This window comes from Eptesicus fuscus, chromosome 1 (assembly GCF_027574615.1).
Source record: "Eptesicus fuscus isolate TK198812 chromosome 1, DD_ASM_mEF_20220401, whole genome shotgun sequence".
NCBI lineage: Eukaryota > Metazoa > Chordata > Mammalia > Chiroptera > Vespertilionidae > Eptesicus > Eptesicus fuscus.
The window spans coordinates 21437187-21454095 of NC_072473.1; the positions used below are offsets into that span (position 1 = coordinate 21437187).

Here is a 16909-nt window from a genome sequence, read left to right on the forward strand (position 1 = left end):
TTGAAGCATGTGAGTGAGGGCAAATGGAAGGAGCATAGATTGAGCATTAGAAGGTGTGTGCTCAGGCCCACACTTTGCCACTAAACCAGCAGAACCTCATCTGTAAAGTGGAAATAATATTACTTGCTAAGGGATCAAATGAGATAAAATAATGAAAACAGACTGCAACTGTCTCCTATCAAGGGAATTTTAGTCTTTATTATTAAGATAAGATTCCATCTTTGTATGGGAAACTTAAATAATAATTTTAGGATATTAGAGACTAAGAACTCTTTTTATTGTGTTTATGGAATTTTTGTTTTTATAAAATGGTACCTACTTTCCAGTTAACACAAGGCCAAAACAAAATGATGGAAGATGTTAAGCAATCAAATTTCAAAATCCTATCAAATTCCCCAAATGGTTCTAATTAACCTCTTGGTGAAAATATTTTGGTAATGTTGGCAGAGAATGCTGGCTGTATCTATATCTTTCAGCTATAGCATACATCCCAAGAAGGTTGTGGAGGAAGAGGCAGCATCTGAAAACTTATTTGTAATATTAAAATTAAGTTAAAACACAATAAAAAGAGTTCTTAGTCTCTAATATCCTGAAATTATTATTTAAGTTTCCCATACAAAGATGGAATCTTATCTTAATAATTCACTTAAGTGGGTTGTGCAAACTTTGTATAAATACTTTTAGTAATGGGTACTTGCTATTTTGAGAAGCAACTCATTTCATTGCCAGATGTCTTCTTTTGTGCAAAATTACACATAACCTTCACTCGCTACTTCCAGTGACTTCCTAAACAAGTCAATTATTCTTGCTCGTGACAGCTCTTTGATGTTTCTGAACAGCTTCTGGGTTATTCTTTTCCACAGGCTGAAATTTCTGTCCCTTTAACAGTTTCTCATGTAACGTGGTTTTTCATTTTCTTCAACGTTCCAGGCTGATCCATTTGTCAAAGGCCTCTAAAAAATGAGCATCCAGAGCTTGATGCAGTCCTCCAAACCTGTTCCCAACGTAGAGATCTGGACAGTGTGATGTTTTCTTTATCATCATTTAAAACCTTTATTGAGTTCTTACTCTGCATGTAAAATGTTTTATATATACAACAACCCTGTGAGATAAGACAATTATTATTCCCATTTTACAGATAAGGATACTGAGGCACACAGGTTTATTAATTTGTCCAAGATCACCCATCTTCTAGCAAGTGGATCTGATGTGAACCCAGGAAATCTGATTCCAAAGTCAATACTGCCTCACCTCCCTGGGCAGTGCATAATTGGAAAATATTACTTATGTTAGCTGGTTGTTTTTCTTTAAAAGAGAAGATCTGAGCAAGACGTTATGCTAAAGTTCCTCTTTTCCATGTTCCCCAATGTTGGTAGCCAAAGGTGGTCTGATAGGAGGGAACAAAAGAGTTCCCATGTTTAAGGCCACATAGTTGCCACTTTTTCTTAACTTAGCCATTCTGGCCATGCTCTGCTATAGCCTGATTGAAATGTAAGTGATAGGTTTCCATGAGATATTATAAATGAAAGCACTCTGTTGATGCTGAATACATTGTACGTGCTTATAGCCTTTCCGTCTATCCATGAATTTTATGTGCCTAAAGCTGTCATTTAAGACAGTTGCTTCTCTGATCATTGACATTTCCTTTACAAAGTATTTTAAAACTTACTTAATTTATGGTTATCAGCAGTTGCAACACACATAATAATAATGAGTTAGGCAGTTTAAGGTTGTTTTAGCAAGTGGACCCAATGTGGAAGCTATGTTAGACACCCTGATAAAGGACAAGAAATGGGAAACATTTGAAATCTTATAATAGTACTTTATAATTCTCTGAAGCAGAAATTCAGTTAAGATCAACTGTCTATGATGCCCAAAGAAGCAAGGAGGACAACTTTACATTAGTTATATTGGGCCACTTCTGTATCTACTTAAATAACAACCACAACAGCAACAGTGAAGCCCTAATGATACATAGAAATTCTCTAAAATTTTCATTGCATTTTAATGGGACAACTAATATGAACACCTTATGTCCATATTTCTTCTAACATTTCAGTTCTATTTGTTAGCCAACTTCCTTTTATCCATTTTTGTTCTCTGCACGCTATGAATAATTTTTTTAGTTATTCATACCACCTCTATTCACATAATATATTTACTAGATTATCATGACCCACTTAGAAGCATCACTTTGGGAGACTAAACAAATTAAGTCCATTCAATCTCTTTGTGTAAATAACATTTTCAAAGACAAGTTGAAAAAAAATCAATCCATTTGGTATAAGACACAATAAAAATGTCATGAAAACTGGGTGTAAAGTCAAATCAAGCAAGTCTATACATTATTATTATTTTCCCCAAAGGAAAAGGAAAATAGAAAATAGATGAACATTAATTTTTGAGACCAGTCTGAGAAACTGTAATTACATTACCAACATCCAACAGAGTTATCAACACTGAGTAATTTCTCTCATCTCAACACAGCAGCAGACTCAGAAAATCACACCTTCTACCTCAGGGATTTGTGACACTTAGTAATGCATGTGTAATTGAGTAAAAATAGTCATTACCACAGGATTTATTTTTATTTGCTTCTGTATGTCTCTAAAGAAAAAGAAAAAACTCATGGAGCTCTTCTTGCCTTTTCAAGAGGGCTATAGCTGGGACCTCTTTGAAAGAGTGGGTAGTGTGACTTCTTCAATCCCAGTCACCCAGGTGTTGCCATATTCTTGACAGGGAAGAGTTGTGCCAGTAGAACCCCAGGAAGTTCTTCTCCCCCTTACAAAGCAGCTAGAGGTTCTGGAAGACCGCAGTCACCTCTTGAGCAGATCTCTTTGCTTCCTCTTATAATGCCTTTTCTCCTGGATGCTTTTCCCAGACCACATTACAGTAATCAAGAAGCAACTCATTTCTTATAATGTTCCTCCTCTGCTCAAACTCCTACCATGGCTTCTTCCTGCTTGAAATCTAAACTTTCTAGCATCCATCCAGAGAATACATTCATTAGGAAATCCAGTGCCATCCTCTTGGTTTTGCTCATTTTCCTCTTCTCTACATCTTGAACCCTGTGCTCTGCCTTGCTTGGTACTAGTGTTCTTTCTTTGTTGGTGCTGTGTTCCCTCCTTGAACTGGCTTTTCTTCTCCCCTCTGTCTATTCAGATCCCTGTCTTTCCTCCAGTCCATACCCACCTTCTACACAATCCATGAGGCCTTCTCTTTTTATTCTCCTCTCATTCAGATGGAGGCCTTTTTTGCAATAAAGGAGCTAGGATATACATAGGCAGAAGGGAGTTAGGGGTGGTAAAGTTTACCCCACACCTTTAATTCTATGTAGTCTAAATATATAATTGTCACATTTCATTCCATTTTCAGATTCACCTAGATGTCCCATGGCATCTTGAACTTGAGAAGAGTCCCTACTTTCTTCCAAGGTCCCCATTCTTCCTCTTGTGTTTCCTGTCTCTGATGATGATGTGACCCTATTCCCAAATGTCCAAAGCTAAAAAATCTAAACATTATCTTCAAAATCCTTTTCTTTCCTTTACTTCCCACCTGGTCACCAAGAACTATAGTTTCTGGTTTTCAATAGCTCTCAACATCACTCCTTCCTCTCCTCTTCACTGCTTTTCTCTTATTTGAGACGTCACCATTTCTGCCCAACAGTCCCTTAATAGATCCCAGACCTCCACCCTCATCCATGCTTAGATGCTTAATTTATCTTCCACATTTATCTGTGCTCTGAAGGGAAAATCTGATCACTCAGTGAATAACTTCAGCAGTATCATCCCATTGCTAACTGCCCTGTCCTCCCCCGCTTTGACTCTGAACACGGGAAGGTCATTGTGGCCCACACCACTCTCTCTACCTGCAGTATATTCCCCTGTTCCTTCTTCTCAACATCTCTTATTCAATCTTCAAAATTTCTTTCAGTTATTATCACACTCCAGGAATCTTCCAAAACACCCACCATTTCCAAGTCACAATAACATTTCAGTTATCTGTGTGTACTTAATTCGATTATAGCACTTACATAAAAATTGGAATGTTGGTCTCTCCAACTAAAGTATGAACATCTTGAGGGTAAAAGACATAGCATATAGCACAGTACTTGACCAAAATAAAGTCCTCATAAATAATATTGGATGAATGAATAAATAGTATGTAGTCCTAAATTTCTCCATATGGCTTTTAAATAATTATGCATTGGTTTGTATGTTTGAGTATATCTTTCTAAGATCATATGGGCCTCAATAATCAAGGACTTTGTATATCTAAAATTACACTGGAATAACCACATACATGTTGGGAGTATGATAGATACGCTGGAGATCATGACTGAGAGTAAGAAGTCAAATATGTGTACATTTTTGGCTTATGAAACAGAAGTATAATAATTTCTTAGGACATCGCTTACAGGTCTACCAAGGGCACCCATCAGCAGAGCCCATCATGAGCTGTGGTTGATCAGAGCTCTAATTTAGCTATTATCACTAAACTCTTTTGTAAGAAAAGTTGACTAAGCAGTGACCTTGTCTGTTTTTATAATATATAGGGAGCTCTCCTCTAAACTTCTCACATAAGTTTCAAAACCTTTTGTTTTGATGTCTGAATGCTGTAGATGAGGTATAGATAACCAGAAGAAGTGGTGTGATAGAAACATAATAGCAGAGCAACAATCCAATAAGCCAGAATTATGCTCTTGATGAAACTATTAAAATCAGAAAAAAAATCTATTGGCACAACACTTTTAATTTCTTAAACCTATACAGAATTCAGAATGAAGAAAATAATATGTAATTTAGTAAGAGGAGTAAATGCAAGAATCAAAATGCATAAGGAAAGCTCATTATATTGTCAAACTAGTCTGGTTTCATGTATTCTTTTGGACATCTGGTGGACCTGGGGCTTGATTGTGCTTTATGATAATTCCAAACATGACACTTCTTATGCATTTACCATATTCCCACTATATTATATTGCATCATATGGCTCCGCTATACCATTCAAACTGCTCTACAACTTGTTCCTGAAAATAGAATTCTCCTACTTCTCATGTCACCTTTTTTTAAGTTATGCCCTTTCTTCAACTGCTGTTATAGACCAATCAGCCTGCATTTGAGTCACCAAATGACCACAGTTACATGAGTGACACTGATTCAAGCATAACTACCCAAATGACCTTAATCCAAACTGCTGATCAACAAAATCATCTATACTAATAAAAGGGTAATATGCTAATTAGGGTGGATGTCTTCCAGATGCCCATCCGGACAACGCCACAGTGGCAGTGAGGCCTGGGGCTCACGGCAGCCATAGGCTCAGGCAGCTGTGAGCCCCGGCAGCTGCGAGGCCTGGGGCTTAGACCTCATAATTGCCATGGTCGGCAGTGGGGTAATGGGGGAGGCGCCTTCCCCTGAACAGTCCAGTTGCCTCCCGCAGTAGGACATCCCCTGAGGGCTCCCGGACTGTGAGAGGGGGCAGGCTTGGCTGAGGGACCCTCCCATCCAGTGCATGAATTTTCATGCACCAGGCCTTTAGTAAGCAAATAAAATAATTACTGCTTTAAGGCAAATATGTATTGGGATGGCTTGCTATGTACCTAAGGCTTACAGATATTGGAGGAGAATCCTATATAATAAAGAGCTAATATGCTAATTAGACCGGGTGGCAGAATGACCTTCCAGAACAACCTTCCGGACAACCTTCTAGAATGACCAATGGGCAGGGGATGGGGCTACGAGGCAGCCCTGGCTGTGAGGGCCTACTCTTGTATGAATTTCATGCATTGGGCCTCTAGTATATTTATATGAATGATGGACAAGAAGAGTAAGAGAGAATGTAGAATAGGGAAAGATTGTATGATTGTTGGCAGTACTAAGGGCCCACTTAAAAGTTATACTCAAGTTTAAGTGCACTTAGTATGGTTGAGGTTTTCTCTAGCCACATATAACTGAATGGGTACAGGTGTAGTATAGGGGAGAAATGATTTGGTTAGGTTGTTTTTCCCAAGTATAACTTAACAAGAGGGTCAGGTCAGGTGGAAATATGTACAAGAAAATGATTATTATAATTTACCATGGGATTGAACCTGAGATCAAAGAGTTGAAATGCAGTGAAAATGTTGTTTGACCAAGTGACTGGATTTTCTAGAGGAGTTACTGTAAAAGGTTTTTGTCATCAAGACACTAGAGGGAATGGACTAGAAAAAGAGGAGGTTGTGTTCAAAGAGTCTGATACATGAATTAGAGATTATGGAGAGAGAACGTTTTTCACAGATGACCAGGCCTATGATATGACTATAGCAACGAGTGGCTGAATATATTAGAGGACAAGATCATGGGAGGAGAAGAAGCAAAAAAGTAAGAGGTCAAGTTGTGGAGGGGTCATCTATGTGGATATTGAAATCAGCAAGAATCAGGACAGGGCTAATATGGGAGAAGATTGCCATCAGCCAGGAGCTAAGATAGTCAAGAAATGTGGGGTGGAGGTCCCTAGACAACCAAAACAAGAAGGGATAGAGGGAAGCATAATATGGTGGCATTACATTTTAGACTAGAAGATTTAAGGGATGAGGGACAAGAGAAAGAATGGCCTGGAAGTATCAACAAGGAAGGAGGACATCTGCCTTACCTTCAGGCCCAGTGGTATTGTATGTGTGTGTGTGTGTGTGTGTGTGTGTGTGGAGGGGGGTGGGGCATAAGGATGACTTGAGAGGCCTGCAGGGGAAGTAGTGCCTTGAGAGAAGGGGAAGAGCTGGTTCGACAGATGTGGAGGGAAAACAACATGAGATAGACGCCAAGATCAGGGTCTGTGGGAGCCAAGGACAAAGGCAAAAGAGGGAGTTCATCTGGCATGAAGGGAAGAGGACCACTACAGGGGAAGTAGTGCTTTTAGAGCAGTGATGGCGAACCTATGACACGCGTTCAGCACTGACACGCATAGCCATTTCTGATGACACGCGGCCGCTGAGGCGGCTGCATGCCAAGGATGAAACATTTGCTGCTCCTGAGGATGAAACATTTGCGAAATAATGTTTTTTCCTCAAAGTGACACACTACCCGAGTTATGCTCAGTTTTTTGGCGAAGTTTGACACACCAAGCTCAAAAGGTTGCCCATCACTGCTTTAGAGGAATTTCAGATTGCAGTGAGAGCAAGAAGGTAAAGGGAGTATTCAGGCAAGAGTTTGAGAACATAGGAGATGGTGCTGATAATGGTCTGTGAATTCCAAATAGCACAGAGGAAGGAATTAAAACGTTGGGGAAGGGCAACAGAAGGGGACAGAAAAGGGGAAGTTCACAGACAGCCTTGTGAGGATTAGTGTGTGAAGGATGAGGCGTGTTCCAGGAAACTGGGGCAGAGGAGTTGTTCTTGTAGTGACAAACATAAGCCGAGATAAAAGGCAATTTCAGATTAGACCTCATGTATTCAAGGCAGACAGTGATGGTGAGGCTGTCAGTTTTGGAGGTTGGGAAATTTCCAAAGGACCCCTCTTCACATTTTCCTATGAAGACTGGAGGTCTGGGGAGAGTGGTCATGTTTCGTTAGTTGAGTCAGGTGAATAAATGCTACACCATACAACCTCACCATTGTTCCTCAATTCTGTCTTGATACATGTGCATTCCCCAGGAATGAATGGTTGGTTAAGATACATCAGCCTCTTTTAAACTTTAGGGGTTGCTGACAAACTTACTTCTTCCAAATGTCTGACAAAAACGGAAGGTTTCTAAAGAGAGGCAAAAAGTACCAGAGTTGAGTCTGATGTCCTTTCTCTGAGAGGAAGGGTGCAACCCTGCATCTCTTTGATGTTTCTCTAAAATACTTGGGCCGGCACCACCAGGGGCTTCTGACATTCTGACATCTGGACTCGCACTCTTCTAAAGCAGCCAATTGGAACAATAGTCAAACTCTAGTATGAAAAAAAAAAAGGATAGCGAGACCTTATACAGAACTTTTTGAAGCCACTAGACTGATTGGAGAGGATGCTTTCTCTGCCACTTCAAACACAAGGTCATTGGTTTCAGTTTTAATATTCATCCCAGGTATCTGTCACTGGGCACCCTCAGCATCCCAGGATATCTCCAGGAAGGGATTTATCAACCCTCTCCTGAAGTGCAGACCCAAAGCTACTGTTTCCTCCAAATGCCTTTTACTTAAACATAAAAACTCCATGCTTGGCCTTAAGCTGTCTCCCAAACTTCATCTTTTATCATTTCACCTTGAGTTACACACCTTTTCCCCTTCATGCCAGATGAACTCCCTCTCTTGCCTTTACCCTTGGATCCTGCAGGCCATGATCTGGGTGTCTAGCTTATGTTGTTTTCCCCTCCACATTTGTTTGTTTGTTGTTGTTTTTAATATGTTTTATTGATTTTTTACAGAGAGGAAGGGAGAGTGATAGAGTTAGAAACATCAATGAGAGAGAAACATCGGTCAGCTGCCTCCTGTACACCCCCTACTGGGGATGTGCCTGCAACCAAGGTACATGCCCTTGACCGGAATCGAACCTGGGACCTTTCAGTCCGCAGGCTGACGCTCCATCCACTGAGCCAAACCAGTTAGGGCTCCCCTCCACATTTGTAGAGCCAGCTCTTCTCCTTCTCTCAGGGTTCAGCTGAAAGCTAACCATCTCTCAGACAGTAATCCAGATCATGATTTTTTTTATCAATAGAATACTCTTTCCTTCACTTCTTTACCCTCTTTTTTCTATACACATCCACATACTTGGAGAATGGGTAGAGAGGAAAAAGCAAGCCACTTTTTGTATTAAAATTGCTTTGTTCAGTATAGACCTATCATATTTTATATGTAAAGTCCTCCTGGACAGGGCATGCATTTCTGACAACCTTAATACATGTATGAATTGGACCATCTACACTAATAAAAGAGAAAGATACAAATTGACCATACCTCTGCGATGCCCACCAGTCAATCAGGAGGGGATATGCAAATTAGAAGGACAAAGATGGTGATGGCCCCCACTGCCCAGCCTCTCCAGGCATGGAGCAGCTGGGCGGGGCAGGACGCCTGCTATGAGAGGGAGGGAGGGGGGCGAAGGGATCTACAGGAGCGGCACTCCGGCTGCAGTGAGGACAAAGATGGCAGACTCCGATTGGAGTGTGCAGCAAAGGGAGTTTGCAGCAAAGATGGCAGACTCCGGCTGGAATCTGAAGCAAAGATGAAGATGGCAGACTCAGGCCAGAGTCTGCAGTGAAGATGAAGACGGCAGACTCTGGCTAGAGTCAGCAGCAAAGGTGTCAGACTCCAGCCAGAGGGAAGGCGGCAACCAGAGCAAAGGCCTGGGTCCTGAGTGCCAGAGGAAAACCGGTGCTGGAAATCAGGGGAAGGAAGGCCTATTGCATGAATCTTTGTGCAACGGGCCTCTAGTATGATTATAATTATGATTGGGTTTTCCATCTTCCTGCCATCTTCAGGTCTCCACTTCTCTCCCTAACATCTTAGAAAAGTTGGGTATTTTCCTTTTCTTCCAAACTTCTTTTCCTGAAGTTGCTACCATGAACAGATCAGGTAGGTGATATGGGTTTTCCCAACTTGCTCAGGGGGAAGCCCTCCCCTTCCACAAACCCCCTTCTTGTAAACTCTTTATTTTCAGTAAGATGTAAATTGGCAGATAACAGTGAAATGCTAGTGTGGGTGCCCCTGTAAATATCAGAGGCTCCTGAAATCAAGTTAAAGCCTTAGGAGCCCTCACCGAAGGCCCTTGGGTTTGTTGTTAACTATGTCATCAGGATTTCTGCCCAGTCCTGGCATCACTGAGTTCCCCCATGCAAGCAACTCTCTGCACTGAAGGACTGTTGCATCTTGGACCAGCCCTAATCAAGGAAGCTTGTCAAAGGACTCTCCAGAGCAGGGACAGATCCCAAACACTTGAGGCTTCTAGTTTTCTTTCTCTAGTAGGTTCTTTTCTAGTCAGTCCCTCTTGGGAACCTCCAGACAAAATAGTGGTGGTTCTCTCTAATCAGAGGAAATTGTTTGTGAAGAAAAGATTCTTCCAGAAAAAAATTGTGAGGGAAGGTGGTTTAAATGCCTGGTTGTAAAGCACACAGTTGTCTTCATCAGAAGGACACCTGGTCATTCCTCTTTCTAAAAATAGGGATGGGTTTTTTTGCTTTTCATTGGCCCTTAGATCTATTGGCTTTGAACCATTTCTTGACTACTCTCCTAATGGGCAAGGCTGTACTTGCCTGAGAAAACTTAATTTTATTATTTTTATTAAAGTATTATTGACATACCTACCTATGAACCAGGATGTCACGGTTCAATTCCCAGTCAGGGCACATGCCTGGGTTGCAGGCTCAATTCCCTGTAGGATTCCCTGTCCCTCTCCCTGTCCCTCTCCATCTGCCTCTCCCCCTCCCTCTCCCTCTCCCTCTCCTTTTCTTTCCTCAAGTCTCACTGTTCTAAATCATTCAGTAAAAAGCATGATTCAAGCATCTTAGTTTTATCTGAGCCTTTTGGTCTGTAACTTCTTATATATCTTGCCTGGTAATGCATTTAAAGTCTACAAAAGTATCAAGGTAATTTCTTATCATGATATGGAATGATAAAAAAAGGTAAAAGAAGCTGAATGCTTTGGCCAACAAGGTGGAAAGACATTGACAGAGACACCTGTAGATTGAGCTATAAGTTGAGTTATTTTTACTTATAAGCATGGAAACAGAGAGCCCAAGAACCAAACTTTCACCTCCCAAATACCATCAGAGGCCCAGAGATACAAGAGCACTCCAACCCAAGGGATAGGACTCATCTCAAGTTATTGACTCCTTCATTTTCCATGATGCTTGAGACAGAAAAATCTAGGTACAACAACACAAAGTTTGTACCTGCAGAGCCCAGCAGGTGCTTTAAATCACTAAAGGGCACATTTGGGCACCTAAGCTATATTTCTTAAATGGCAGGTACTTGTGGTGAATTGGAGAAAGTAATTGCTTTAAGGTGGTAGCTGAAACTCGGCTCCATATGAAGGTTCCCATGGGAACAGGGCCCAGTCAATATTTTTAAGAAAGGCCAGAAATAATAGAATTTCATGAGCACTTGTCCAGTTAAAAACTCACTAGTTTGCCAGGATCTTAGTTTCTAAATATTACCATTTATCCAATAATAGGAACTAGGGCTCTTTAGAGAAGTGGCTAATTCTAGGGCTAAGGCAGAGGAAATGCATCATGAGCTTAGAGCATCTTGTAGTGCCAGAAAGTCAGGAACTGCTACACACACACACACACACACACACACACACACACACACACAAACAAACACAAACACAATGATGGGAGTATGTCAAAGGCACACAAGAGCCAATTAAAAGAGTTTCTAATAGCCAAATCTGGAACAATTTTTTTCTTTCTTCTTCCTGGTATACTGATGTAGCACTAAGAGCTATATTGGAACATGAGAAAGCCGTAAGACTGGAACAAAAATATATATATATATGCAGGGTAGGGTAAAAGTAGGTTTATAGTTGTGAGTATGAGAAACACAGAGTTCATTCTTATACCATTATTAAGTAGAAGCCCGGTGCATGAAATTTGTGCACGGGGGAGGAGGTGTCCCTTAGCCTGGCCTGCACCCTCTCCAATCTGGGACCCCTCATGCCTAAACTGGCAGTCGGACATCCCTCTCGCAATCCAGGACCACTGGCTCCTAACCACTCACCTGTCTGCCTGCCTAATGCCCCCAACTGCCCTCCCCTGCTGGCCTGATCTCGCCCCCAACTGCCTCTGCCTCAGCCCCCACCACCATGGCTTTGTCTGGAAGGAAGTCGGGCGTCTGGAAGATGGCCAGTTGACCTGGTCTAATTAGCATATTACCCTTCTTTTAGTATAGATATATAAGGATAGGATTGCTTAAATGGGGTGGGAGCATTTTTCAGCAGGAGGAGATGCTTTTGGCAGACAAAAATACATAACCCCTATATCTGGACTGATAGCTATATGCACTATAGTGCCAAAACAGTTATTAAAAAATTGAACCACTTTCTTACACCTTACACCAAACAGCTGTTGCCCTTAAAACCCCTCCTCAGCCCCCACCTTAGGTTCTGCCTTTGCAGTTCACCAAAATTAGGTTCTGATTGGTCAGTTTCTATGCCAGTCAGCATCAAAAGCTCTGCCTCCTAGGCAGCCACCCAGATTTGGTTCTGATTGGTTGATTTCTATGCCAGTCAGTGTCTCTGGGCCTCTCTCTGAGCCTGATCAGAGAGGTGGGCCTGATCAGCCGCCCTCAAGGAGGCCCGGAGAGAAATAGAGGCACAGCTGCTGGCAAAGCCTGGAGAGAAAGAGAGAGGCAACGCTGAACAACAGCTGCCACAGAGGCTGTGGATCAGACCCTGCCTCTCTCTCTGGGCCCGATTCAAAGCCCCCTCAACAGTCAGTGCTGGGTCGCCACGGCAACCCAGCACTGACTGCAGGACTGACTTCCAGTGTTTGGTGGAGCCTTTGATCGGTCGTTACGAACCCTAGGTTTTTATATCTTAGGATAGGATAAGCACCACTGGCTCTGCAAAGGATTCTGTTTGGGGATACTGCAGGCTCTTTTAAGTGCTGTGACCTCAGCCAATGGTCTTTTCCTCAGGCCCAACTCCCTTCCCTAGGTAGATTTAGTATTGGGGCTGGTGAGGTCTCTTCACATTGATTCTGAGCTGGCCTTTTCTTCTTATCAGATTGCCTAGGCTAGTGGTCGGCAAACAGTGGCTCGAGAGCCACATGCAGCTCTTTGGCCCCTTGAGTGTGGCACTTCCACAAAATACCACAGCCTGGGCAAGTCCATTTTGAAGAAGTGGCGTTAGAAGAAGTTTAAGTTTAAAAAATTTGGCTCTCAAAAGAAATTTCAATCGTTGTACTGTTGATGTTTGGCTCTGTTGACTAATGAGTTTGCCGACCACTGGCCTAGGCTGTATACCACCTGCCTCTCTCACTCTCTAATTAGATGCAAACACATGTGGGTAACTGAGGCAAGGGTTGAAGGCCTTCATCTCTTTCTTTCCCTCTTTACTGATGGGACCTTTTCCCCCTCACCCTCTGACCTTTGATGCATTTGGACTGCTGACCATTTAAAAGCAGCCTGTGATTGCTTCTTTTGTAAAGCAAGCAAGCAACCTCCCTCTACTTTAGCTGTTTGACTATTTGGATTTTCACATATTGGGCTTACCCAGAGTGGAGCGCATCTCTACAGGGCTGTGGTTGATGCTGGGTAGACATCTGCATCTGTGTTGTGTGTGTGGTGTGGCTGACCAGTAGGTGAGTATTCCTGCATGTGTGAATGAAGCCACTCCCAGGCTGGTGCTCTCCTCCTGTGCCCAGTGACTGCCCAGTGGCAGCTTTAGCTGCCCTTCACTCCCACCTGCTGCCAAAGTCCCCGTGCTAATGGGATTACAAATACAAAAAGTGGAAAAACATTTTTCATAAACTTTGTTTTATTTTTAATAAAAAACCCATAAGTCTGTGTTTGTGTTAAACATGAGGTCCTGCCTCTGTGGCCATGTTTGAAAAAATAAAGTTTTATTACAATAATCCATTTTCCCAAGCAAGAAGAAGAAGAAGAAGAAGAAGAAGAAGAAGAAGAAGAAGAAGAAGAAGTTCGATCAGCCCTTTGGAGAGGTTTATGGCAGTGGAGGGTGGGAAAATGAGGAAACTTACATGGATGGACAAAATCAAGACATTAGAAAGTGCAACGGGGCCAACTTCATTAGTCTGAATGTTTCTCTCACTTCTTCCCACCACTGCCCCACATATTTAAATGGCTGTTTGAACCTAAAAGATGGGATTTAGAATATTTACTTTTGTCTTGCCGGAGAACAAGGAGAGAAACAATTGAGCTGCTGCTGTATCTTGACTTCCCTGGCAGGGATTCCTAAAGAAATGCTGGGAAATGTGATACTACAAGTAGTGGCTTGTAATAGGCCCTGGAGTGTAATCACAATTTTCTTTTGAGTCTTGTAGGTGAGGAAATCCTTTTTCCCAGGTAAAATAACAGGATGCCAGTCTAAGTAGATTTCCCTGTGTTATCCTGGGGAATCCCTCTGAATCACAGGAAGGGAAAAGATGAGATAAAGAAGGGGCCCAGTGGCCAAGATGGAGCCAGACCAGGCAGCTTTAGATCCCATTAATGAGACCTCAACAGCCAATGATTCGGTGTATAGATTACTGTACCCTGTGCATGGGAAAAATACAGGGTTTCTCTGTCTAGATGAGCTGGATTTGGAGGCAGAACATGTGTATTTTTCAGCCATACCCATTACCTATTATTTATGGAGAGAAGTCACTGACAGTGAAGCCATCTGGGTGGATGGTAGACTGTCTACTCTCTGGGGATTTCCAGTTCTGAGGTCTTATATGTATTCAGTGCCAACACAGGTAATAACATTGCTGCCTGTGTGGGAGAGAGAGCCTGAACAGAGGAAGTCAGGTGTGCAGGTGTGGGCTGCCTTCCTGTGAGGTGGCCTGCTACCTCTTCTACATTCTGTTGCTAATTCTGAAGATTTATTTCATATGAGAAGCATTTTGGCTGATGTTTAGAGGCCACCCCCACCCCTGGGCTGGAAGACACACCTGTAATTAGGGGAGAGTATAGTGATCAGGGTTGTCTCTAAGAGTGTTGGGGATTTCCCTCCCTCCTGGGGCTGGCTAGCTGGCTGGATCCCCAGTATACGCATCCAGTCTTGCTTAACCCATTGGTATACCTGTGGGCTAACAGGAAAAATAGAACAGAAATGTGGCATCAGAGATCCACACTCATGTCTGCATTCCAGGCCATCTTACCTGTGTGGCCTCCTTCTTTTCTATTGGTAAAGACATGGTGATGACACCTGTCCTTTTTACTTCTTGAGAGTCTTATAAAACATAATGCAATAGTGTGAAGAAAAGAACTTGGACTCGCAAAGTGTCATTGTTACCGTTTTAGTTTATCAACTCTGTGTCTATAGGGAAGCCAGTCCAAGGTTCATTTCCTATTATCACTGTTGCCCAGGATGAGCTTGTCAAAGGGGTACTCTGCCATGTGGCTTCCAGGGCCCCCAGCTTGCTACTTGGAATCAACATACACTAACATATGTGTTGCTGAATGAACGAAAACATTTCTGGTAAAGTTGAAGACACCCCCTCCTTTATTTTAATCCTGGCCCAATCCCATTCTCTTTGCTTCTTCCCCAGAGGCAACTACTATGATAAATTCCAGACCATTTTATTTTTCTTATTTTTATTTTTAAAAATTTAAAAATTGATTTCAGAGAGGAAGGGAGAGGGAGAGAGAGAAACATCAATAATGAGAGAGAATCATTGATCTGCTGCTTCCTGCACGCCCCCTACTGGAGATCGAACCCCCAACACGGGCATGTGCCCTGACCAGGAATAGAACCATGACCTCCCGCTTCATAGGTCCATGCTCAACCACTGAACCACCAATGCAGGGCTAGGCCATTTTAAAAAGCACTTTTTACACCCATATTCACCAGGGCCCCTGACCATCCACCTCACTCCACCCCCATACACCACACTGTTCACAAGGGGATGATTAATTCTGTGAATTCCAGGGTCCCACGAAATACCTCCTCCCTCCATCCGTGGAGATCCCAAGCTGAATGTGGGGCTGCGTGGATGGAGAGAGACTTAGATACCTTTTTAAAACTTACAAGGTGAGGGATTTACGCGCACCAATCAACCAGAGACCTTGATTTAGGAACCAAGAATTTTATTGCAAGATGGTAAAACCCAGAAGGGCAACATTGCTATATGCATTCCCATCATATCACCAGAGGAAGTCACACCCCTCCGCCCCCCTGGCCGTGGGAAAGTAGCCCAAGCTCAGTTCAGTCCTTTTTATCGTCCAGGGAGAGCTTGTCAAGGAGGTTCTCCGTCAGGCTTTCTTCCGGGTTCCTCGGGTACATAGGGAAAGTGCTGAGATGACCTCTGAGCTCTTCAATGGATTTCACCTGATTATACAGAGTGCTGTCCTCCAGGAAATCGGTCAGGCGGGCATCCTTCTTTTCCATGGCCAGCTGGTGGATATAAAGCAGGTTCTGGTTGACGTTTATGGCCAGATCCAGGGCGTGGTCCAGGGCCTTCAGGCTGCTGTCCCAGTAGTTGTAGTCAGGCCTGTTGATGTTGCCGTCGTACTGGCGGGTTTGGCCGCTGCGCTGGTTCTGCAGCCGGATGAGCTCCTCTACGTGCTCCTTCAGCAGGGCGGACTGTGCCAGGAGGAACTGGCTCACATACTTCAAGGCCATGTTCTTTTCGAAGTAAGAGGCCATTGACTTGTACACATAGATGACATAGAGTTCCAGGTGTATCTGGTGGTTGACAGCAGCCTCGCAGGCAGGGTGGTAGTTATTGGAGCGCCTAGGCGGGGTTGTCATGGCTGGTGGCGCAGGTGGCGCAGGTGGCGCAGGTGGCGCAGGTGCCCGGACCAAAGAAGCCAAGGCAGCGCGGAGGCGGGGACTGCGGAGCCGGCAGCGGCGGTGGGCGAGGCGGCGGCGGCGGCAGCGGGGTCCTCCGAGTCTACCCAGGGTGAGAGACTTCGGTGGCCTTACCCAGGGTGAGAGACTTCGGTGGCCAGCGGCCGGCTATTCAGGAGTTGGGTCGCAGCTGGCCGGCCCTCTTGTGATAGAACAGGCCGTCGGTCGGTTAAGAGCCGGCGTTGGGAGTGGAATGTGGATTCCCTACAGGAGGGCATTGTGAGGCGCAGCGTTCCACGTTCCACCTGAGCCCCAGGCAGGAAACCTAGGCCACTCTGCTGAGTGTCTCAAGACCTTTTATTAAAAAAGGCTCTGATGAGACAGAAGTTACATACTATAACATTCACCTTTTGAAAAGTGAACATTTATATATATATATATATATATACACACACACACACACACACACACACACACACATCTCTATCTCTATCTCTCTA

General features: G+C 43.3%; 1 protein-coding gene across 1 annotated transcript; it reads right to left on the minus strand.

The window, feature by feature from the left end:
* Positions 1–15824: 15824 nt before the first annotated feature.
* On the minus strand, positions 15825–16370 carry LOC103297864 (ferritin heavy chain-like). Its single transcript, XM_008154603.2, has one exon. The coding sequence runs from the start codon at positions 16368–16370 to the stop codon at positions 15825–15827; it is 546 nt and encodes a 181-aa protein (XP_008152825.1).
* Positions 16371–16909: the final 539 nt, after the last annotated feature.